At 39.6% G+C, this 25,986-nt stretch overlaps 1 protein-coding gene across 6 annotated transcripts in view; it reads right to left on the reverse strand.

Moving 5' to 3' along the window:
• The window catches only part of FARP2 (FERM, ARH/RhoGEF and pleckstrin domain protein 2), a 73,596-nt gene that overhangs the window by 21,936 nt on the left and 25,674 nt on the right, over positions 1 to 25,986 (reverse strand). For 5 of the 6 annotated variants that reach the window (XR_008972061.1, XR_008972060.1, XR_008972062.1 and 2 more), the window contains exons 5-13: positions 23,957 to 24,035; positions 22,263 to 22,360; positions 19,972 to 20,086; positions 11,899 to 12,046; positions 10,450 to 10,545; positions 9,893 to 10,056; positions 9,676 to 9,744; positions 8,510 to 8,567; positions 7,619 to 7,859 (exon numbers count right to left, since the gene is read on the reverse strand). Coding sequence is in view for 3 of the 6 variants with exons in the window: in XM_057408402.1 (XP_057264385.1) it covers positions 7,619 to 7,859; positions 8,510 to 8,567; positions 9,676 to 9,744; positions 9,893 to 10,056; positions 10,450 to 10,545; positions 11,899 to 12,046; positions 19,972 to 20,086; positions 22,263 to 22,360; positions 23,957 to 24,035 (1,068 nt within the window). In the remaining 3 variants the exon portion in view is untranslated. The remainder of the gene's footprint in view (positions 1 to 7,618; positions 7,860 to 8,509; positions 8,568 to 9,675; positions 9,745 to 9,892; positions 10,057 to 10,449; positions 10,546 to 11,898; positions 12,047 to 19,971; positions 20,087 to 22,262; positions 22,361 to 23,956; positions 24,036 to 25,986) is intronic. The other variant, XM_057408403.1, reaches the window with a different exon arrangement.

Below are 25,986 nucleotides of genomic sequence, written 5' to 3' on the forward strand. Positions count from 1 at the left end.
AACTTTTATACTGACACAGTGAGTATGCAGTCTGACTGCAATGGGGAAAATGAACTCTATCTCAGACAGACCCAATACAGCAGAAATCTCTCAATGCTGCACTGACAACTTTGATCTGCTTGGGCTCAGATTACGACTGCACAAACTTTGTGTGCAGCATCACTGAAATGAATGGTCAGGGTTTCAACCTAAACTAATTCTCCACTATGAGGTTGGTGAGGCCCTGGCACAGGCTGCTCAGAGAAGCTGTGGCTGCACCGTCCCTGGCACTGTTCAAGGCCAGGTTGGACAGGGCTTGGAGCAACCTGGTCTAGTGGAAGGTGTCCCTGCCTGCGGCAGGGGGTTGGAACTGGATGAGCTTTAAGGTCCCTTCCAACACAAACCAGTCTGGGATTCTGTGATAAATCACTTATTTATGTTAGCTACAGATTTTCCTTGACTCTATACAAAATTAATTTAATTTTGCAACCAAACCTATTGAAGTTTATCACTCTATTACAGGGTTTGAATTTGATTTAACTTGCTATGTTCTAAAATGTCCTTATGTCCAAAAGGAAGTCAGAGACAATTCTAACCAATAATTCCTCCTTGCTGAAAAGCAAAGTTTTTAGGAGTTGGTGTTTTCATTGCTTTACAACTCAGGAAACAGAACGTGGAGAATAATTTAGAAGCATAATAAAAATTCTAAATTCCAAACAGTCCAGAAACCTGCTCTGTTAACACAGGCAAGTACTGCTGACTTTTTTTAAGCAAATTTTACATGATTCAGAAAAAGAGGATTTACCCATACATTGTTCACAGACTCCTGAAGGAGAACTTTCATTCTAGATAACACACACTAGCCTCCATGCCCTATGCTTCAGTAAAACCAAATGTACAGGAGAGAGTCTGGGGGACATACCCAGCTTAAGATATGTCTCCATAATAGACATAATTGTGATAATGAATTCTGAACTTCTAGTCCCATTTGTAACCCAAGCAAAAGGTATGCACAAACCAGTAATTTGACAACCACACACCAATATTTGCCCCAGCTGTGCTCTGCTTTCAACAAAGGGGTACCGGAGGAAAACTGTCTGGAGAAAACTGGTAATAAAACTCTAAGATGCCTTGGCTAGAAGAACAAATATTTATTCTATATCAAACACAAGGGTAATGAAAAATAAAGCTAAAAAGCCCATGTTGTCATTTATATCAAAGTCGTCCTTATTTTATTGCATAAACAATTCAAATTGTGAATTAGTACAAATCTGTAGGTTCATAACCGGCAATCTGAGCAGACACAAAGAGAGTAAAAATCCCAACAAGTAATTCATTAAAACATTTATGGTATAAAGAGACAAAGTTCAAGAGATCAATTTAAAAATTCCAGCCCTCTGTTTTCTTAACGTAACCCTTTCCTGAAAAGAGTAGCACCTATTTAACTGGGGAGTTGCTCTAACCAAGGCACCTGTACGTACATGGTGATAAATGGGCGTTTGGATTCTTACTGACCTGCAGGACTGTCACAAGCCGTGCTCTTGGTGGCCGTCGAGCAATGGCACGGTATTGTGACCTTCGAAAACTGAGAAACACCTTCCCACAGTTCGGGCCCAACTAAACATGCTCCAAATTTGAAACCTGCAAAGCTACAGCTCAACTGGTGGACTAATCCTAGGAAAGCTCAAGAGCAGATTACCAGTAAGTGGATGTTATGGTAGCTTTGGAACATAAAGTCTCCCCATATTCATACAGAGAATGTATATGTATACCCATACATATACACACAGCATTTGTGATAAGTGCAATGTAAGATCTACTAAAAACTACAGGTAGTGACAGCTAGAGGACTACAATGAAAATTGTACTGTATACCCATTCATTCTATTAATACTGGACAATTATGGCTTAGAACTTTTTGCAAAATGACAATAATGGGAATGACTTACCGACAGGTTTGCACCAAAAAGCATAAAGTTAGAATGACTTTTATTAGAGTCTCCACAAAATCTTACCTTTATCAAGACTTGCAACTAAACAAAAACTACCACCACCGAAACAAAAAACCCACAAAGAAACCCAACACCAAACCAAAACCAAGGCACCAACAAAACAAACCAAACCCAAAAAAACCCTGAACAAAATCACTTATGACCACAATACAAACATACACAAGAAAAAAAAGAGATCAATACTTGGTATTACCCAGCAACTCTAAAATTCACTGGAAATTAACATGAAAGTTGAGAGCGGATCAATACATTGCCATATTCCATCCTAAGATATGGAATATGGTAAGTCTTGGAAAATATACAGCATGTATTACTTTAATAATGAATGAGTACTTTAAAATCACAAAGTCTACGTGCCATAGGTAACACAAGCTAGTAAAGTTTACCCAAGGTTAACCGGGTGGTAGATGGTTCAGAGAATATTCTACGACCCGTGTCTTGTGCAAATTAAGAATTCCACTAACTGAATAAATGAAGATCAAAAATGCTCTGATGTAATGCTTTACATTTAATAAATGTGTTAAGCATAGAATGGTTGTAAGTATACACATATATAGTGTGTATTTTACACAGATGCAGAAACGAGGTGCAGATTTACACAGGTGCAGATTACATTACCCACTCAAGACACAATTCTCAGTGTCTTTCAGTTGCACTGCAACAAGCCAAGGGGAGGACTGCAAGAGAGCTAAACCCTAACTCATTTTGAAAATCTACTAATATTGCCATGCTTTCTATGGCTACACATATTTGCTAAAGTAGGAAAACAGAGAAGTAAAAGGATGGCAAATAGCAGTAGCTCCAGCACGCTCCCTTCAATGATCCACCACTGCAAGAGCTGGTGGACGCACAGTCTAGAGCAGGAGAACAAGCCTGGCAACCCCAGTGGCTATCTGTACTGGAGAACCCCAGCACTAAAACCTGTACCTTGACTAGAAATATAGGTACCTATATATGTTGTCCCCCCCCGAGCCTCCCACAGATGGGGAAAGAAAGCAAACATGAAAGAACGTACCTGCAGAAGTGAGTGTTGGGGAGAGGAGAGGATGACCACTCACTTGCCATGGACAAGCGAAGGTTTGCACCTAGGTTTTCATCTACTCCTACCACAGAAATCAGTACCAGGAACTAAGTTTTACTAGTATTTACACCATAAAAAGAAACCAAAACAAACCACAAGGAGTAACACTGAAAGCTTATCAGCATGTTGGTACTTGGGACAATAACCACACTGCCCCAGAGTCCACCAATTCCCTTAGACTACCCAGAGACAAATGATATGGGCAGAAAACAGAAAGCCTTTCCTTCTCTCACCTTCTCTGCCACCTCAGGAAGCAGCTGGGGAATAAGAGGATGCCTGGCATGCCTCTGCTGCACTAAAATAACTCCCAGTTGGTACTCAAGTTCACTGTGAAGCACCAAGCCATCTCATTCCCTTAAAGGCAGGCTGGTTTTTTCTCCATCTCTATTGGAAAGCGAATCTGAACTTACCACTTTTGAGGAAAAGATAAAGAACCTTTCCTCACAGCTTTCTTACTATAATTAAAAACTCTGTTTACAAACTATGTTTTTTCCCCTTCTGTGCCTGTCTGGGAAACTACGAATAAAACAACAGAGCTAAACATGCAACTAAATCCTCAGAAACCACATAGCTTTGAAAAATCAGAAAAGCCCAGAAAGAAACCACGACAACTACATGCTATCAGTTAGCAACAGCAAAGATATGACTAACAGGCAGCTCACTGAACTCTCACACAGCCTGAAGTACACCATGGTGCGCACTCCCCACAAAGGTATCAGCTTGTAGGTGCTGACCAGCACCGCCTCTGCTCAAGCACCTTAAATCCAGGTATACAGAGGAGTTAGATGATGTGAAGGATCAGTGTTCCTGGTGACGCCATAACCAAAACCTTCATCTGAGCAGCTCTGTACACGTACATCCTCACCTGTGGATCCACACATCTTGCTCTAATATCAAGATCCTTCTCACACCCATTCCTTTAGAAAACAAAAGGGGCATTAAGACTCTTATTACCTTGTATTTCTTTAAAAAAATCCCTGAGATTTAAAATTGCCAATAAAAGATCTGCATGGTTGCAAAATACAAGAAGAAAACACTACATATGCCTTTTCAAACTAACTGTGGTGCAAGAGAGCATATTGGCAAACCTTTTCTCTCAGGATTGCCAAGCATGGTTTCTGAAAATACAGGCAGCTTCTTCCTAAGATCTTTTGAAAACCTAGACAATTCAGCTGGATTTATTCCCATACTAAACAATTCCAACACATTAGAGAGGATGCTTGTGACTGAGAACACAGAACATGAAATGAAGGCAGACATGATTACAGACAAATAACTGAATCCTGATTCTTTTTCTCAATACATTAATGGCCTTTCTCTAAATCTTTATCCACATATTTGTCCCTGGCTCTACCACCTCTAAAAGAGTCTGCAGACAGATTTCTTTTTTCTGTTTTTTTCTTTTTAAGTTACACAATGTAGTTGTGGGAAGGAAATCAGACAAACCACCTAAAACATACTTAAAGGTACCAGCTTTGGGCACAACTGAAGACCTCCTCCAAGTGCCTATTTAGAAATGCCACATTACACATCCACAACATCACCTCCACAGGTATGAACAAAGCCACATGAAGAGCCAGAACACACATTCAACAGAAGAAAAAAAATTTACGAAAATAAAGTATAGCACTTAAACAAAAAAGAGCATTCAAAGTGCTGTACATTCCTGTAGGTCCAAACTAACACTTTGTGCTAAATGTGCTTTGATTTTCTGTGCCACTGACAAAGGGGACAGGTTTCCCTGTGGAACAACAGTGGAACCACTCAAACACAGCAACCACAGTGTAAAAGTAAACGCTATGAAGAATAATCATACCTTGGTAAAAGCTAAAATGGAAGAAATGGGTGACTAAAGGAGGTTTTACCTCCTCATGTTCTACCATTCACTGAGAGGAATTCTCTTGCAGTTATCGGAATTTTGAGAAAGAACAGGATTTTTTCAATGTTTGAGTAAAGAACTGAGGTCTTTTAACACTATTATCAAGTCCACATTTAAGAAAGCAGATATGAATAATATGGAGCATAGAGTTATGCTTGTAACTATAAACTGCTTATTTTGGAGGCATCCACTGTACTAGTACAGCACTCTCTCTGCAAAAGACTGAAAACTGGGAAACAGGGAACCCCAAAACCAAAGTGTTGAAGGAAATGAAGCCTTCCATCAAAAGATTTCAGACAGGTGGTCTATATTTCACGTTCTTGCTCATACAAAAGCAAAACACTGTAAAAAATTGCTATTATAAGCTGCAGCTCAGAATTTCACCCCTCCAATCCATCAGGTTGGCAGGCAGGAAGGGCATTTCACAACTTCTAGTGCTTCACCCCAATAAACGTTGCTAAATTAGATGCGACCGATTCAGTAACTGTCTTTTCAATTACACTCTCAAACTTACAGATGTAGTCTCACATCAAATCACCTGACTTAAAAAAAAAAAAAATCATGAAAGCAGTAAAGCTCTGTTTTCCACAGTATTGGCTCCTCCTCACACCTCAATTGCTCAGAAAGATCATGGTATGTTTCTGATTGTAGCCCAAATTTTAAAGAGAAAGTTAAAGCTATCACTGGGTTTGCCACCACCATCTGTATTCCACAGTCCCTGCCCATGGCAGGGGGGTTGGAACTAGATGTTCTTAGGGTCCTTTCCAACCCCAATTATTCTATGATTCTATGATAAAGGACACTTTCATGAATTAATCTGTACGCATTTTATGCAGAGTGATTAAATAAAGAAAAAGGTGAGACAAAATGCAATGGGGATTAAGTGCTTTTATAGTCTATGCATATATCTCCAAACTGCTGCAAAGCAGAAGGGTACTTGTTTGTTGCTAGACTGCTGAAGGCACTTTGAAGTCAGAAAATACACTGATTGTCTTCACAAGATGTTTTGGCTATTTTCATTTGATTGCATACACATTTGCTCTTCTAAACTACCACGTAGGTTATTTATTCTTCGAAGTATACCACAGACACGTTGCATAGGTTGATAGTTAAAAACTTTCCTTCATAGTTGATTTGAAGATTGTCCTTTTTTGGTTTTTGATTGTGGAAACAAGCAAACAAATAAAAAAGCCCCCAAACAAGGACTCTCACCACAGAGTAGGAAAAGAGCTGACTTATGAGACGTGTTAACAAACATGTGCAAAAGTTACTGTTGTATTCAGATGTTGGAGGAACAGCGCATTATTCCAGACTCTTACACGTACATTTGTAGTCAAAGAAGTCCTTCAATATATTGCAGTCTGTGATGGCTACATGTGCCAGTGATGACACTTTTCTGGAATCATTGGGTTTTCATAAAGGCAGTATTTTACGAACATTGTAGCCTGTGGTAACACATTCTGGATGCAGTATGAGGCTTTTAAGACAGCACCAAAGCTAGGATGCTTTGAGGGAAACTGAAGAGGTACACAAAAAAATATAACTAAAAATCAACTATGTTATGCGATTCAAAATCCAGTCACTGGATTAGAGTTTGCATGCTTAAAGTGACTGATACCACACCCTTTTCAGTTCTAAGCCTGAACAGCATAAAGGCATCCATCACAAAAATCAAGCATCAATTGACATGTGCCTTCTCTGCCCAGTCTTCTTGCGTGAGATTTTTTAAATTGTTCTGAAAGTCAAAAGCAAAGTTTTCACTGGTGGCTTGTGCAAAAGGGTTACTAAAGAAAAGGTTTACGTCCAGTGGCGCAGCAGCTTCCGAGTCCCAGGAATCCGTGTCTGTGCTGCTGGAGTCTTCCGTGGTGGTAGGTGGACAGCTCAGCTGCTCCAGCTGGTCAATAATATCTGTGAACTGAAAGGCTGAGCTGGACTCGGAGCGCACCGAGTAGGCAGGGAAGTTCACCATGGAGCTGGCCTCCGAATGGTTCGCAGAGCTGTACGCATGAATGGAGGATGCGCCGTTCAGCACCAAGTTATTGAGGGAGCTGCTCTCGGAGCGGTTGTTGACAAGTGAACTTGTTTCGGACGGGCTCAGGAGGCTTTGCATTCTGCTTGCTTGAGCCTTCACCTTGAACAGCTCCGAGGTATCCGATGGCCTCTCATTGCCATTGAAATCGCTCCCTTCTTCAAATTCAAACTCATCTTCCATATTCATATCTACAGCTTCAGTTGAGTATCTGTCAGGGCTCGACTGAGGAGAGACTGTATTTTGCTGAAGGGCACCTGTAGTTAAGCCAGGCAACTCTGACACATGCTTAGAGAAATCAGAGCCTTTTAACTCTAAACCACTGTACACATATGAAAATGCCTCAGAGCCACCAGCAAAAAAGGAAATTTCTGCTGGGTCATCATCAATAAATTCCTCTGACACCTGTAACTGTGAATTTGTCAACGTGAAAAGAGGGGCACCCCGACTGCCATGCTGATGCTCTTGTTCAGCAATGAAAACACCTGTGGTAAAGTCATCCTCATCATTGTCATTTTTACAAACAGCAACCCTGCTCTCCTTACTACTCCTCTCTACATCTAGATCTAAACGGCAACCATTCTCAACAACGGGACAAGCAGAGTTGCAGTTTCCTGCAACACTACCAAACCCAACACCTTGGAGCATGGGAGATCCCGGCTGCTGCATCAGTTTCCTCCCAACTTCTTCTGCTGGTGCTGCAGTGTTCTTCTCTGGAATCCTTGTGTATGGCTCTCGGGGGTTCGAAGAGGAAGGGCTAGTTTCTGCAAAGATGGGCAGGACAGGAGTAGGAGTGGCCGATGAGTGAACTGAGTGGAAGGGGGCAGCTGCTGAGGCAGGAGACCCTGGGCTTCTCAAGCCCTCAATGAATGGAACACTCTAAGAAGAAAATTAGAAACACAACAGAAAAATATTTTTACAATACATAACACCAAATGTAGCAACCAGTTCCTGATAAAGAAGGAATACATGTTTCAAAAGAGCTCATTTACACTGCATACAGAAACAGACCCAGCAGCCCCAGTAAGAGGCAAGATCTTTTTTTCCTGAATTCTGGTAACTGGATGGAAGATTAAATCCATGCATTTTATAGCCTCTGCTGAAAAGGCATACACAAGCATAAAACAGTGACAGCATAACCCTGTGATGCTTCCTTAACCTCTTGCATGTAAAGCAACTGCATTCAACATGCATCATTTGTTTCTAGGAACTGACTGTGGAAGGCATCTATGCAATGAACTTGAGACTTCCACAGAAAGCAGGCAGATAGTACTTAGAAAGTATGAGACATTTTCTTTTCAGTTAAGTTGAACTCCGAAAAGGAAAATATTACTCTCTTTACACTCCACTGGCAACAACTATCAAAACTGATACTGCTCACAAAAAGAAGATGTGCATCAGGGACAAAGATCAAACAGTGAAAGTAATTCCAGACAAACAATTGACTCAGATCACCTCTCCTTCACCGTTATCTCAGAAAGCTGTTTGCCAACTTCTGTGACTGCAATATAGAATGCTGCAGAACTGACCTGCTTTGGCACTTCTGTGTTTGAAGCACGAGTGGACGCTCTGACTTTGCTGTGCCTCCTGCAAACAGAGAGAATTCTGAGTATCCAAGACATGAACCAGCTTTCTCCCTTCCCAACTACTTCCATTCTAGTAGCCAACAGAAACATCTCAAGCTGTATTTTATCATATTTTTTTAAATCTTGAACCAGCCTCAAGAGTTGTAAATTAAACAAAGCAAGAGTAAAAAACATACAAAAAATGGAATAAAGCAAGATCTAGATCATTCATACCACTGAAGGAGAACTCAAAAGCAACTTGGGGCAGAAGACTAGACTAAATAGTACTCTTAGTTTAACTTCTTCCTTTGTCATCAGTATAAACATCTACAAATGAATGGCTTCAAGAACAGAATGAGTTAATCTCCAACAACTTTACAAACAAGTTACAATTCAGTTAACCATGTAATTTATGGCATACAAAATGCTATGTGGCATCCTACATGACGCTCATGGTTAGATTAATTCTATGTCAATAATTTACAAGAAAAAAATCAATCTTTCATATTAAAAAGGAGCTCAGCCGAAGTCTAAGACATTAAAAGTATATATTAATAGTAGATAAACAAAATTGTATAAGTTCCCATGAAGTTCCTATAATCTTTCAGATTGAAAACTATAAGGAATTTCCCATATGTAGACTGGATGGTTTAATCATCAAGTAAGTAAATGGCAATTTTATAATTAAAGTGCACATTCTTAACTTATTTAGTTATATGTTTAGAAATCCATTAGTATTTAAGGGGACAGTTTCAGGCTTGCAGCTCCCAAGATCAGTTATGCGCTCTACCACTGGCTACTTGCACAGCTACAATGACATACAGACAAGTCCTCACTGATGTCAGTGAATCTTCAAAACATACTGAACTTAAGATGCTAACTCACACATTGTCTATGGACATTAAAATGTGATGCTGAAATTGTCCTAAGCTTCATAAATCATCACAACAGTATAATTTTTTTTTCAATTTATTTCAGCTACCTTAAATCTGAGGTAGACCTCAGTAATTGTGAGAACTCAACCAATGAACATGCCTCCACACATCATTTAAAAACACTGAAATTTAGGAAATAAGGGCGCCATGAAAGTGTCAAATACATTTCACCTTAAAAAAAGTATTTGTACGTACCTTTCATATGGGGTTTTCTTCATCCCACTGTCCTTAATATAATCCACTAGTTGCTTCTGTGTTCGTCCGCTGTGAATCCAACAAAAGTACAAACATTATGAAACACAGTGGATCAGAATGACAGATGGAATGACTTTAGAATAATTTTTCTTTTTGATCTCATTTTCTAAGATATAAGGAATTCAAGCTTTAATGAATCTGTTACGTTTCTCCCTACCTGTATCTGAATGATGACCCTCTGGTGAATAACACTGCTTTAGCCTTTGGCTTTGGCTGATCAAAGAGCCTAAAGAACGTGTGATATTCAACACAGATTTTCCAGAAGTTTTTACACTCATCCCTACTTCCCAAAAGAAACTCCAGTGTATCTTGATATGGGCCCTGGGAACAAACCACAGAAGTTAAGTAGCACACAGAATGGCAATGGAGGAGAAATGGAAAAGAACAAATAGGTACAAATAAAAATGCTCAACTTTTTTCAGAGTAAAAGTACTGAGACAGGATGCACCAAATACTTGGTTTTAATTTCTTTTTCTGTCTTACATTTACACATGTTTATGCCTATGTCAAGGATAAGCTTAGGCTGATAAACAAAAAAATATCTAAGAAGAGAGACATGGGTGAGAAAGGAAGATTTTTACTTGAAAACTGAAGCCAACGCTGCCCCACTGAAGTTGTTTCATAGAATTACAAACTCTAGAATCTTCCATAATAAAATTAAGTGTACGTATTTTTTTTCAACACTGATCAGCCTACTATTATAGTAAAACTTACACAGACCTCTGGGTGGAGTTTAACAAGGAACCTTTTCCTCTTGAAGCTTAGCTTACGGACCTTTGACCAGTTGAAGGTGTTGATTTTCGTATTCCCCTGAATTAAAATGGTAACAATTAAAATTTGGCAAAAGTTTCTAAGAGCAACAAACAAAACGTCTGTTCTGCAGGTATACAGACATGTGCACGCAGACAGACACCACCCTCCCCAGTCTATTCTACTGGATTTTTATTTCTGGTGACAATATTCCCTTAAGCAATTTTATCTTCCAGTACAAAGACAGCTACAAGTGTGTGATGTCTGTGATCTCTGTGCAGACACTCAGAAAACCAAATGAAAACCTAGAAAACCAGATGGAAAAGGAGCACTTCAACCCCATCAATATTCAGGACATTTTATGGTACAAGGAAGATGGTTTCATTTTATTTCACTTGCTTTCCTTCTGCTCTGGACAGGACTCTAGACACCCTCCTCCAAGCTGATTTTCATAATTCAGCAGTACAGTGTACGGAGGAGTACTTGCCAAATGTGCAAGGAATCCTCCTTGCTCACAAGCCTGCTTATTTGGCTAAAACCAGGATAAAACCAGACTCTGCCTTCACCCTGCTGCCCTACATCAGACATCCCTTCTCTGTACCACTGACTTCCAAAGCCTCAGGGAAGGACCCTGTCAGCACTCACTACCACAGCAATTCTGTTATCTTCTATAACGAAAGGGAGAGGAAAAATGGGAGCTCAAGAGAAAGACCCAAAAGAGCTGAAATGATGGAAAACCTGGGGGGCTGAGAGGCCACTGAGAAGGACTGAGAGGAACTGCAGTGGCTGATGCATCTTCAAAGAGAAGCTGACCCAGAGTAACAAGAGAAGAGACACAAAATAAATGCAGAATAAGTGTCCAAAAGGAAATAGCTAGTAGGTAAGCTGTCTTGTGTGCTCTGGGGGAAGAAAATAGTATGATCGCATTCATAAATAGAACTCTGATTACTGAATTCCTTACTTAATACAACAAAACCAGTAATTCTAAGTGGTGCGATCACTTCAATGAAACAGCAGTTCTGTACACTAAGAGCAACACTATCCCAGCAAAACCACACTGTAACATTAAAACAAGGGAAACCGAACCAAAATTCCAGAATTACAGACTTGAGTTCCAGGGCTGTACCAAACAAACTGATGATTTTCATTGAACACATACATAACTTTCAAACAGGCAACAAAACCCCTTCTACTTTGCTGTCACTGTTGGGTTTGATACTGCTCTCTCTGCACCAACAAGGACAAATTGCACCAAACAGTATCTGGGTGGCTTAACTGTCACTCCCTTAACCATAAAAATATGCTACATTTAAAAATAATTAGAGACACCTGAAGTTATAATGAGAGACTAACTCCCAAGAGGTGCTAACGGAAAGGCTGACACATGTACCCAGCCTGCCCTCCCCACGTTACCTGGAATACCAGCACACCCATGTGTGAGACAGCTAGATTAATTTTGGTGCCCTCACGGTCAGATGCAAGGTGAAATCTGATGCCATACATCTCCAGTTTCCGAGCAATTTCAAGCACTTGAAAGTCTGATTCAGCAGGAGTTTGACCCCTATAATGAGGAAGAATAATAAAGTTTTAAGAACAATCTGATTCTGCAATATTGCAAACATTGCTAATGTACTTATGTCTTTACTCCGGCACCAAATGAGAATTCTTTCTCTCACTTAGTTGGGCAGTTTCAGTCCAAGTTAAGTATTACACCAAAACTTTTGTAATAGGAACAATATGTAACAGTAGATGACCAACCTAAAATTTATCCCTCAGACAGAGGCACTGAAACAACTAACTAGTCCACAGCTTTTTCAGTTTAGATTCAATAAAGTCGAACAAACCTGAATTTATTCCACAATGCTCCTTCTTCTGCTTGCTGGCATACACATCAGTATTAACCAGATAAAAGCAGAGATGAAAGAGCTGCACAACCAGCACAACAGAAACAAAACAAATACTGCAACAGAAAGACCCATTTCAGGTGGGGTTTTGGGACTGCATCAGAATTCTTATGCTAGTACTGCCGGGTGCAATGCATTCCCCCAGTCTTTGGCTGTGTAATTTCCTCCTTCCCAAGGAATCCAGAGAAGGATTTTAAAAAAGAAGTCATCTGCTGTTGAAATGCCTTTGAAAACAGGAGGACGATGTACACACATGGAGCACCCCCTTTCTGAGCGTGCACAGAGCCCAAGCAACCACTACGGTGACTGCTACAGACTCTGGCTCACACCATTCACAGATTCAGCCTTCGTTTACTTCTCCACAAGTCTGCTGAAATCAAACAACTGACATTTTGTTCTCCTGCACGACAAAACAGCTCCTTCCCCCACCCCTCCACACCCATTTTTTTTCCACGAGGGGGAGTTTACTGGATTACAGTGCGTTTTTCAGCTGGTGCTCAGGAAAGGGAGGGGTGGCCACGGACCATGAACTAGAGCTAGACAGCAGAGCCTGCACACAGACGAGAGCCCACGTGAAGACAATCCACTTGAACTAGCTACAGCAGGAGGCCCTTCTCCTTTGCTAACTCCACAGAAACACAAACAGCACAGGACCTGCCAGGACACTAGGACTGGTGACACTGCTTCAGCCACAGTTGTATAAAGTGACCCTGCATCTCCACTGAAAATGATTAGGAATAATAAATATTATGTTTCTTCCACGAGCCACCCACGCCAGTGCATTGATTGAATTGTTCCTGCATTTCCAAGTGCGTTAGCATGTAAGGTACAAGGAAGACAAGGGGAATAAAAATTATTACTCTATTTACAACCAGCTAGTCCTGAAACCAGATTAATCCTGAAAAAAGACAGTTTAAAAATCCTGCTTTCCAAGAAATGTCCCTCCTTCCATAAATCTGTGTCATTTCATTAAAACAGATGATGAGCTATTTGTAGTATGATCTATTTTCATGCCCTATGCAGTGCCAAGCATAACGTCGGTACCAAATACATTTTCCTGCTACCCTGACTTGCTTTTTTAGGCATGCTCCTTAAAAAATACCTCCTACTTACCTATAGTCATTTTTCAGACTAAACAACCTTTTTGCTCCAAAGAAATTTCTTTTAAATATAAATTGAGTGAATGATTATTTCATTTGAATTTATCAGAAGCAGGGATGATGACAATACATATTACCTGCATGTAGGAATGAATTATGAAACTTCTTTAGTATGTTAACACTTCAAAAATGGGAGCTGTTTGCAGAAACAATCCTTCTTTGATTCTTAATAAAATGCTCCTCAGACTACAACTCATACATACACAAAAATGGACTGAGAAAGTATACCTGAATGGACATACACTTCATGACAGCATTTCAACCGTTTTCTATAGCCTTATTCATTCTGGAGGGCAAAATACTAATCTAAAATACTACAACAGGAAATCCAAAATTTATTTTGCCAACTGCAGAAACCAGGGATTCAGTGAAGTTCCGACCTTTACAAGTTCAGCCCATATGCAACCTACCCAAAGGCCAGTGTAACATGACCATGTATGCATAAAGGGATTGCAAAGAACAAACACAGAGGAACAAAAACCCGACTTTAAATGGAAAAAGAACTGCCAGACTACATAGAGTCTTGTAGCTGCATTTCTACCACTGTTACCACCACATGAACTGGTTACATTGAAGAGCTTAAACAGGTAAAGCAGATTTCACTTCCTCTTAATGAAATGGGTAATGCTGGAATAAGTGTTTTTATACTGGCTTTACGTGTTACTAACATAATTTCTTCCATAGACTCCTTACCGGCATCAAAATAGCTCAGATACCATGGTTCCTGTTTATGAAACACTTACAAGATAAAAAAGGTAGATGATAGATACTAATTTTGGCCACAGCTTCTTAGTTACACTTTAAGAGCACTGTGTGTAACTTCCACCCACACTAATTCCTGCTGTAATTCTTCTGAAAAGAGTGACATTAAGAATGAAAGTGGTGCTTTGTCTTTTAAATAGGGTGCTGCTGATGCTAAGGTCACTGCAGGCTGGGAAGGGAAAGGAAACAAAAATTAGGATAATAAAATGGTGACTAGAAAATTGGAGCCATATAGTACTAAAAGTTCTTCATAAACAGTCAAGTATAAGTGATGCAGAACCACTGACTGCTATTTTATGCGCAGATATGAGCCAAAGCACAGCACAGCTCAGAAAGAACTGAAAAAACAACCCAGATTTAAGAGTTTTTACACACAGGACCTGCCTGTATATACAAAACAAGGAAGAGCCTTGAGTGGGGAAAGCTGGTAGCAATGTTGGTCACTCACCCTGCATCACAGTTACAAAGGAGAAACAGTTTGAGAGTAATTGCCCTCAGATGTTTGCTGCAGACTAAGCTGCACAGACCAGCCAGAAAACAATCTGGTCTAATTTTGCTTATCCATTAAGCAGATAAATCTACTTAATCTTCCCCAGGTCAATGGACAACAAACTATCAATTACAAGTGTTTTCCAGCAAAAACTGCTGTCAATGAAACAGGTTTTAGTTTAAAGGTCCCTTACATACATATATAAATTTAAACAAATACCAATTGTGTGCTACAACACTTGCGTGGCAATGGATTCAAAATAAATGCTGTTAAATGTTAAGTGATTTACACAACATTTAAAACCGGTAATTTATAGAGAAGTTTAAAGATAAAGTGTCAAACACTGCATGTGTAGAAAACGTTCAGACTACATAGCAACCTGAAGTTATCATTTTTCTAATTTACAAACAATTCAAAGAATTTAAATCATGGACAACTAGGCTAACAAGCTGTGACAGGACATGAGGGATAACAGTAAAGGTAAACGTAAATCTATCAAGCCTTCAATTTCTTTCCTGATTTATCTATGTACACACAAAAAAAAAAAACAACACAGCCATCTGAACGCAAGCAAATCGTGTTACCTTTAATTCTAGAATACGCTTCCCTCAAAGCAAGTATTCTACTTGCACTACTTGCAGGAAGGCAAAACCACTGCATTTTGAGTGTCCGGGGTGCCAGGATTTAACTGCACCACCCCCAGTACACCATCTTCAAAATATAAACTACTTTTTCTTTTTTTTTCCTTTTATAAACTACAGAAATAAAATCAGTAAAGTTAATTCAGGCTTTTGCTGAAGCAACCAAGTAATGTGCTATACCAGAACTATAACTCATCCTGTTTACTGTTACTACGTTTGCAAATTTAAATGTAAACCTCATCTTTCAATATTTGTGGAATTAAAAGAAAGTATTTGTACAAGTGAAAGAAATAAAAAAGGATATTTAACAGAAAATAAGGTTTCAAGTCCCATCTTTATGAATAAACATTCCTGATGTATTTTATCTGGATTGGATACACACATTATGTTTTTTTCAGGTTTATGTTCTTCTGCCATTTCTAATGGTAGCTACAGTGAAGCAATAAAAAGAATAAAGATTAACATCAAACCACAACTTTCTAATGTGAAGAGACACTCCACAGCATCATCCACAGGGACTGAACACCCTCTGCAAAGCCATACACATCCTCCTGCTCCCCCAACTCACGTATGGCACTGGAAGGCTCCTGCTGCAACTCTAGCCCAAGAAAGTCAAATTGAAGCTCCCGGCTTGATACAACCTGTACACTGGTGTATGAGTAAGGGTGCTCAAGGCAAAGCAATGGCTGCTGAGGAGGAAAACTGAGGCAGAAATAAGATGATGCAGTCGTGATGCAGAGATGAGCCATCCTACCAAAAATGTTCTTTTATCCCTGTAGGCTCTGTTTATATAAGCCTCTGTCAAAAGCAATCATCAGTGGAAGAAAACACCAGTCTTCTGAAGCCAGAGTGGGGAAATAATGTCAACTGAAGGAAATAAAATTTAAAAAAAAAAAAAGAAACACGATGCACAGGGATAATAAGAAGCATTTTGTCCATTTAACTGGACTGCCCATCACCAAGGAGGCAAATGCCCCAGGTCCACACTTCTGCTTGCTCCTTCTAACAGAAACAAGGGAAAAAAATGTGGATGCACTCTGAGAAAACACAGGACCTTCACAACTACTAAAAATGGAAAAGGGTGGCCAACACTCCCTGGGCAAGGAAAGCGAGAGGAGACGTGTAAGGAAGTCACAGCTATTTTTAGGATTGCAGTTCTTCCAAAATTACGTCTCTCTAACAAAAATTTTTCCAAAGGCACAGGGCGATTGGAAAAATGAGTTCAAGGTACTCAGGTATCACTAATGTTCTGTTGTAACCATTTCTAACCACACACGTCAGCTTTTAATCTTAACATGGTTTGAATGTACACTTCCAAAACACTGCCTTAAAATAAGATTTGCAATCATTTTAATAACATGGCTGTGCTAGATGCAATTCTCATTAAGCTAATGAAAAGTACACTTACAAAACATGGAATCTTTTTATATTAACTTTCCACTGACTTCTTCCTGACAGGCGAAAATACAAACTTTCCTTACTCTAAAGAACAATTAGAAGTCACTTGTCTGAAACAAAAGCTCGGCCCTAATTAGTAGAATTAACAGTCCCTCACTGACTCGGGAGACAGTCACGACCTTTCCATCAAGAAAAGGAAGCCAAGAAAATGCCCCACGAGCAAAAGCAACTCAATCAGATCTGGGCATGTGATTAACAAAGAGTTGTTCTGTGGATGGTTTGGATGTAACTTATCCGAGAACTACAAAACCCGCATTTCTTCTCAAATTTTAAAGCAATCAGCCTGTACTGCATAATGGTGTCTAAACCTTTCATGAAGCCATTTGTACCTTTAGACTCCACAGCATCTTGAATCAGTAAGTTTCACAATGGTCTTACGAGCTGTATAAGGATGTTCCTCCTTTAACCATTTGAAGTCGTCTAATTGTTTCAGTACTTTTCTTTTGACATGAGAAAAATAATGAAATATTTCTATGAAATTAGTGGTTTCATTTCTCAAGCTACTGTCTCCTAAGGTGAAGAGTCCCAGCATACATTTTATTTTACTTCAAAATCACTTCAAAACAACATGTGTGTTCCTTCATTGTTTCCACATGCACCTCAAAGGTTCAAAAGCAGAAAAAAAAGTAACAAACACCTGATTTCATCGAGAATTGAAATTGAAATGCCATCAGTATTGGTAATTCAGTATAACTGAAAATGAGTGATCACAAAAAGAAGTTAATTATTGAAGTTCTTAGGAACTGATTTTCTAATAACGCAGTATGTTTCTTAGCCTTGAACACAGATGCTGCCCTGAATAACATCCTTGTTCTGTCAGTCAGCAAGAATACCAGAGTAAAAGGAGAATTTAGATGTCTAATATAGTATTTGGATTAAAACACACAACCATAAGAAACTGTGCAGGTGGATATTTACAGCTAACAAAAGCACTCCAAACTGCTAAATCCTAATATGGAAGGTCTCAAAAACTACACCCAATGGGTGAAATCAAACCTCTGTCACCATTTTATCAAACACTTTATCTTAATTTAACCTGTTGCCTCCAAGAACTGCATAACCAATGTTAGGGCCATTATGGTTGGGAACAATCAGGAATTTCTCAGCAATATTAACACTGTGTGCTTAAAAGCTGTGGCAAATATAGAATGCAAACCCTGATCTTCCAAGTAGTATTTTGGTCACACGAGAACCTCCCTGGAGGTTTACCCTTCCACATGCATCATACATTGACTTGTCAGTCTCACCTTGGTGCCTGGCAAGATCCTAGAGCAGATCCTCCTGGAAACTATGATAAGGCACATGGACAACAAGGGGCTGATTGGTGACAGCCAACAGGGCTTCACTTAAAGGCAAATGGTGCCTGACAAATCTGGTGGTCTTCTGTGATGGGGCCATGGCACTGGTGGATAAGGGAATAGCAACTGACATCATCTACCTAGACTTGTGCAAGGCATTTGACACTGTCCTGCATGATACCCTTGTCTCTAAACTGGAGAGGCATGGACTTGACAGATGGATCACAGCGTGGATAAGGAATTCGCTGAATGGTCACACTCAAAGAGTTGTGGTCAATGGCTCCATGTCCAAATGGAGATCAATGAGAAGTGGCCCTCCTCAGGGGTCGGTATTGGGATTGGTGCTGTTCAGTATCTTTATTGGCAACAGGGACAGTAGGACTGAGTGCACCCTCAGCAGGTTTGCCAACGATATCAAGAGGTGTGGTGTGGCTGACACATTGTAGGGCAGGGATGCCATCCAGACAGACCTGGACAGGCTGGAGAGCTGGGGACAGTGTTGAACCTCATTTAGTTCAACAAGACCAAGTTCAAGGTGCTGCACCTCAATCAGGGAGATCCCAAGCACAAATACAGGCTGGGCAGAGGCTGGATTGAGAGCAGCCCTGAGGAGAAGGACTTGGGGGTGCTGGTCAGTGAGAAGCTCAGCATGACCTGGCGGTGTGCGCCTGCAGCCCAGAAACTAGCCGTGTCTTGGGCTGCATCAAAAGGAGTGTGACCAGCTTCTGGTACTTAAAGGAGCCAACAAGAAATCTGGAGAGGGGCTTTTTACAAGGGCCTGTAGTGACAGGACAAGGAGCTGACAGAGGGGAGATTTAGATTAGGTATTAGGAAAAAATCGTTCACTGTGAGGGTGGTGAGGCCCTGGCACAGGGTGCCCAGAGAAGCTGTGGCTGCCCCATCCCTGGCAGTGTTCAAGGCCAGGTTGGACAGGGCTTTGAGCCACCTGGTCAAGTGGAAGGTGTCCCTGCCTGTGGCAGGCGGTTGGAACTGGATGAGCTTTAAGGACCCTTCCAACCCAAACCATTCTGTGATTGTCTATTCCAAACCTGCTTACTTACCAAGCTTGCTTACTTACTTACACTGTACACACTGAGTAGATCTTCGCATTTTAAAGCCAGCCAGATTAGACTGTGAAACACACGACCTTACTATACATTGAATGTGCACAGTGGAAGAAGTTGGAATTTCAAATAAAGCATTAATTTATGCAGTTCCTGACTCTGTGTTGGAGTTTATTTTATATTTGTAGCAAATAGTTTCTTTGTCCCTAAGAAACTTTACTTATTTAAAAAATACTCCAGCTGTAAGATGAGGTATTGCATAAACTCTGATAAAAGTTATTTCTCTACCACTCCCTCCATCCTTCTACATCTTCATCATGCTTAATACACAGAATAGCACAATGCAATTGTTTTTTAATAACAGAAAAAAGCAAGGCCTATGCATTTGATGACAAGCTGAACCTAAACTTTGTAGATTGGATATTCTGAAGAATGATTTTGCCTAAACCCATATTCTTATAAGCTCACGATAGCTCTTTGTGAAATGTTATTAAAGGTAAACTGAAAAAATCACTTGAGAAAAATAACTGCCCCACAACTTGGTCCTATGTAACTATCATTACATCCAACTTTACTTGCTAGATGTAACTGGTATTTAATTTATATAACCTTAACATCATCCTATTGTGCAGTGTACTCGACCTCCACCAAGCCAGTCCACCTGCTTCCCAGGAGTACACAGTAAGGGTATACATTAATTCTGACTTACACATGTTTCCTGTGGAACTCCAGAATCTTTCCTTCAATTCTTTCCTGGTTTGGAAAATACTGGTTTGTTTTAAGGTGTTCTCGATCCTCTGATTCATCAAAATCTCCTATTTCAGCTATTACAGAAAACAAAACCATGTTAGAATACTAAGAAATAATGGAAAAGGAACAATGACCAAAAATACTTGGTAAGGAATTACAGAGATTCCAAAAGCCAGAATGTATTTTCCTTTAAGTGCTACAAATCTGTGCATCACACTTTGTACCCAGCTTCATTTTACAAAACATTCACATTTATCCCAAGCAGACTTCCTGGGGATTACAGAAGCATTTCAACATTGTTTGGAAAATTCACACTTTGACTTCTTTACAGTCAAAGATTTGAGACTTGTAGAAGGCCTGCAAGGTGATCTAAACATTTCTTTGTTACAGGTATCTCATACCCAACCAGCATATTTAATTTAAGTTTCCTAAATAGATGTAAAATAGTTATGAACAAGCCTACTTGGCAGGAGGGCATATTACATGTTGAGTATCATAGAAAATAAATACATGGCAAAAGAGAAAGCAGTGTTATGTGACTCTACATTCCCACAGTGCGTACATCTTGAATTCTGGTCTCCCCTTCACATATCCACACCATTCAGAAATTATGCTGTGGATTTAGGAAGAGGTTTACAGAAGAAAAAAGCATAAATCAGAAGTGCAGAACAGCTTCCATCTGATAAGACGTGAAATGACCAGAAGTCTTTGGCATGGGAAAAAAAAAGCATGAGGTAGGCAGAATGTATGGCACATGTATATAAAAGCTCCAAGTTGAATAAATACATTTAAAAAAGCTATTTACACTTTTGTGGTAATGAAAGATAAAGTTACAATATTAAATTAAAATGCAAAAGTTCTAAAAAGACAAAAGGATATACGTTATCCTACAAACCTCACAAAAAACTAAGCTGCGAAGCTCATTACCATGGAAGGACACCAGAAACATAAGCAAATTCTAAAGTTAGACAAATACATGGAAGTAAAATTCATCAAGGGCAACTTGAAGAGGTGCAGAGTCAGTCTTCAACTTACAAAGGCCGCATGCAAACATTACAGGATGGATGAAGCAAAGGAAGTATTGCTACACGCTTGCTCTGTTTCAGAGGCCTTCCCCATAACATCTGGTATCAACTACTGTCATAGAAAGGAGACTGGACTATGTGAACTAACAATGCCATCCAAAGCAGCTGTTCTTTAAGAGAACACGGCAATATCCTGCTTAAAATCAAGCCAGCATAGGAAACGAGAGAAAATTGAAAGGCACTTCTGTAAAATAGTTTATCTTAAAAAGAATCATATTCTTTCTCACTTCTGATTTTCTAGTACAGTAGAAGCAAACTAAGCAAGGCCAGACAATGAGATTTTCTCACTAGCTCCACACTGCACTGCTGGAAAATCACGAGCAAAGTTTAACCATGTCGCTCACTGACAGCACACAAACAACTCAGATTTGCTCTCGTAATGAAATCACCATAACTAATATAATTATAATTTTATTATTATATTACAATGCAGAATTAGATAACTAATAACCATTTAGCCGTGCAGCTTTAGTTTCAACCCAGCAAGGAGGCACAAAATCACATTTCTGCAGCTCAGGTCACAGGTTTGTAAACACTGTCATTTGGCAGCTGCTCTGGCTGATTTGGTGTCTGAACACATTCATGTTTTCCAACCTGTTCATCTTAAAGGCCACATTTTAGGTGTTTAGGCATGTACAGACTAAGCAAGCAGCAACATGGGGAGCTTCCAAATTAATTGCTTCCCATTTCCATTTTCACTCCCAGCAAGGAGGAAAGCTGCTGACGATCCTACTGTCGAACTTGTCCTGACACATGTCTAGTTTTACTTCAGCCTAGTCTCTATAGACTTATCACCCCCAGCCACAGGGAAAGTGAGAAACGAAGCCAAGGATGCACAGAGGAAGATGGGAGCAGCTGTCTGGAAGATAAAGCATGCTAGTGACCCAGTTTGCAGAGCCAGTGAAAGCAGACAACACGCAAGGTGTTTAGTTTCATACAGTCTCCATAAAGCCAAAGTGATCTCATACATAAGCACCAGCTGTTCATCACCACAGCAAGCCCTGATGAGAATCCCAATGTTCAAAATCAATAGGTTTACTACATGTAGAGAAGGAATTACCCTTGAGACAGAAAATGCTTCTAGTTACTTAAGATTCTGTATGCTATTTAACTAAGGTTAGCAATGGCAACATCACCTGATGTCAAACACAGTTGAGATACTCACACTGGAGAAGGTGAGAGACCAGAAGAGCAGCTGTATTGTCGCTGCAGGTCAGTCGTTCCTCTGCCAAGTCTCTCTTGATTTGCAATGCAAACAGGTACCTGAGAGAGAGTTACAAGTACTGGAGTTATAAGTACCACCCTGACACATGAAAGAACGATGGAACGACTGAGCAATGTTTTATAAAACCAGAATCTCCTAATTCTTCCTCTCTCCAAAACCAAGATAACACAGAAGTCTTGCTTGCAAGAATGGCCAGATCAAACCAAATAACCCATGACTAATCCAATGCAATTTATCAGCACAAACGAACACACAGGAATACGGAAGCAGGAGCACAGTGCTTTTAACAAGTTTGATTTTTGAAGTAACAGCAGCTGTCATTTTTAGCTGGAAAGAAACTTAACACTTCACATGATTTTATCTATTGGAAAAAGATGGAAGAACATCGTTAATTCTAATATTCTGTTAGGAAGAATAATAAGCGTTTCTGCTAGCACTCAGTTAATTTACTCATTGGTTGTATTTTCCAAGATCACAATGTTAGCAGTCTACAAAGACAGTAAGAAATGAAATTTCCTTTTCTTATACTCCTAAACTCATTTAACTGAAGTATTTCCCAATCAGTTGTTAAAGAGGAATAGATCTCTGCCTAACAGTTTTTTTTAAGTAATAAACTGACTGCAAAACATACAAGGATAGAAGAAAAACATGGCATCCTTGAAAGCATGCTGGTAAGGACCAATTCTGTAATCTGAACTAATTTTAATATATTTTTATGAAGGTATGAATGAATTCTTCAATACACTTACTATAAAGCATACATAACATTAACAGCATTATGAAACACACAGATGCTCTAAGCACAGACCAAAAAATGTTTCATTAATGGGCAAAAATACAGTTCCTGTTCCCAAAAGCTGTGTTCCTAATGAAATTCTTACAAGAAACAGCAATTAACATAAGAAAATCGGGAGCAAATGAAATATTTAGATACTATTTATCATTAAAAGAGATAATTGTACCATATCACAGCAGTTATCATGCTTCTTTGCTCTAAAGTAAGTCTGAAGGACAATAAGGAACCTCTGTGGATCCCTAAAAGGAATTCCAATTAAAAGTAGTACAACTGGGAAAAGCACTAAATGAGTTCTTTAAACACTAAAATCCTGAGTAATGTCCTTGTTCGAGACACAGACTTCAACCCATGTTCCCAGATGCCAGCAAGTAGATTAAGGTCTGCTTAATTTACCGAAGATTAATTGGCAATCAGCAGAAATTACTCATGATGAGCACCAGTGAAAAAAGGTGAACAGTAAAGCATGTTTGCTAGTTGTAGGATACTTAAAGTATGGACTTCAGAAGTTTAAAAGATAACTCATTTATTAAAATAGGTACTGATTATTTTATATATGTCCTGTTTATAAATTTTTGTATTTCCTCTATATCCTGTCTCTTTGACACCATGGTGTTTGGCAAACCCCACTCTGGACTGTTTTCTGTTTTGAGCAATATTTTTTCTGGTAATGGTCATCTGCCAACATGTGTACGATAAAACTGTGACACTAATGAAAAGTGCTCTTTTGCTCTCACTTCAATGTAAGTTTTGTTTAGCAACAGATACAATATCCCTCTACCTTTACCTTCCTTTTATTTTAGTAAGTAATGCAAATCAACTTCTGCAAAAAATACTTTACCTAGTATATTCCTCTTGCAACTGACCCGGGTCTGGAGGGAAAAACTTTACAGCTAGACGAAGCATTGTAGTCTTTGGTCCTGTAAGAAAAGGTTGTAATTTCACAAAAAACTCTCCTTCATAAGCACATGCATATTATGTTTTCCAGCAAGCAGAGAAATAAAACATACATGAAGCCTAGCCAGCTTTCAGCCTGCCAGCTAACTATAGCGGGCCTATGGGGTACAGATTGTCCACATCAAGAGGAGTGCAGTAGGTAGCTCCTCTGAAAACTACCCATACTACTTCCAAGGTAAGTCTGGAGCCTCAATGCTGTAAAAATAGGCTTGTGCACCACTAAAGCTATAATAATACCTCAAAGCAACAACTTGACTCCACACAAAAGCACTGCAGTGAGAAGTTCCTAGAAGGGGAGGAAGGTGGAGACACATCCCACAGCCTCTCCCAGCACCAACCACCACCACCAGAGTGGCTGATGAACTGAATCCACAAGTCCGGCTGGACCAAGCTGGCTCCACGTGGCTCCCAGCATGCCCGTTAATACCCATATCCTCCCATTTTTAACACTGCCTTTGTCAACCTTGACTACAGGAAGAAAACTATCATTTTAATCTAAACAGAATCCTAAATAACTATTTGGAATAGTCAGTAGCATAACACTTTACAACAAGAAGACCCCATTTGCAACTATGCAGAAAAGCAGTCATAAATTTTAGCACATCCCCATTGTTTTAGACCATTTTGGAGGAATGTACCGTCATATGTACCATCAGGGAACACACAGGCATCAGCCTATGATCTAAAGCCAAGTTTTCCCAGTGCTATTCTATACCACTTATGTGGTATAAACTTATATATATAATTTATATATTTATATATATAGACCATTTATATGGTATAGAAGAGGATATGGAAAGAGCAATCAAGCGACATTGCAGACCATCGGACCTTTTGACTAAGACATAATTCTTTCCAGCCAGGAGCACAGGAAAAACAAAGCAAGCCTACTGTGTGGAGTATATGAAAAGATGGCACTTGGGTTGAATTAGAGTTGGGTTGAAACTGGGTGGAAATAGAGTGGAAGTATTATATACCCATTCTAAGAAAGCCTTCTTTTACAGATGGTTTAGCTCTTTTGATTAAAAACAATGTAATTAAAAGTTAAAAATATGACCTTAAAGTTAAAAAACAACTCTAGGTGGAATTTGTGATATTTTCTGGCAATCAGTTTTAGGCAGAAGAGTAACTCAGAACTACCTCCCAGTACTAATTTTCCACATTTTTCAATTAAGATTTTGAAAGGAGTAGGAATCCATCACACCCTTCCTGGTCTCGTTCTTCCACAAAGCCCTATACAAACAGAAAACAAGCAAGCAGCTTAACCCTGTTCTAAGGGGAAAAAAGAAAGTTTGATCTAATCTTTCAACATCTGAAGAACTATCATACTGTATTCTTCAACTATTTTTAGCCTTTAAAGTGCATATTGCATTACTTTTTAGAGCAGCATAAAGCAAAGATAGCACTGCTATTGCAATACCCTCCTGGCAAAAGAGCAGAAACAAATTTCACAACCAAAGCAAAGAAGACTCTGAAGCTGCAGCTGTGCACCAGGTGGGCAATCCCTACCTCTGCTCTCTTAGCAAAAGTGCTCCAGAGCACGCTGAGAGAATTTTTGAGAATGACATGGGAATACCCACCCCACTGAAATTCCCTGTGTGCCAGCAAGCTCTGAGTGCAGTTTTGTTTCAGCCCTTCTGAAAGGTGTATCAGGTCTCAGACAAGATTTCACTACTGCAGAGGCCGCCTCCTCCCATACAATGGGTGTAGTAAGTCAGAATATTCCTTTTTCTTTCCACCATAAGACAACACAACTTACAAAAGCTCACAAACAGCAAGTGTTATGTTTCCCTTCAATGTAACACCAGCTGACCCAATCTATCTAGATATTTATCACACAGAAAGAAGCCTACCTTCAGTAAGTTTCCATTCCACCCACCACATACTACATATTAAAAACGTCAGGTTTGCATG

Source organism: Pezoporus wallicus, unplaced genomic scaffold (genome assembly GCF_028554395.1).
Source record: "Pezoporus wallicus isolate ANWC-B61680 ecotype Strahan unplaced genomic scaffold, APGP_CSIRO_Pwel_v1 contig_4238, whole genome shotgun sequence".
Lineage (NCBI taxonomy): Eukaryota > Metazoa > Chordata > Aves > Psittaciformes > Psittacidae > Pezoporus > Pezoporus wallicus.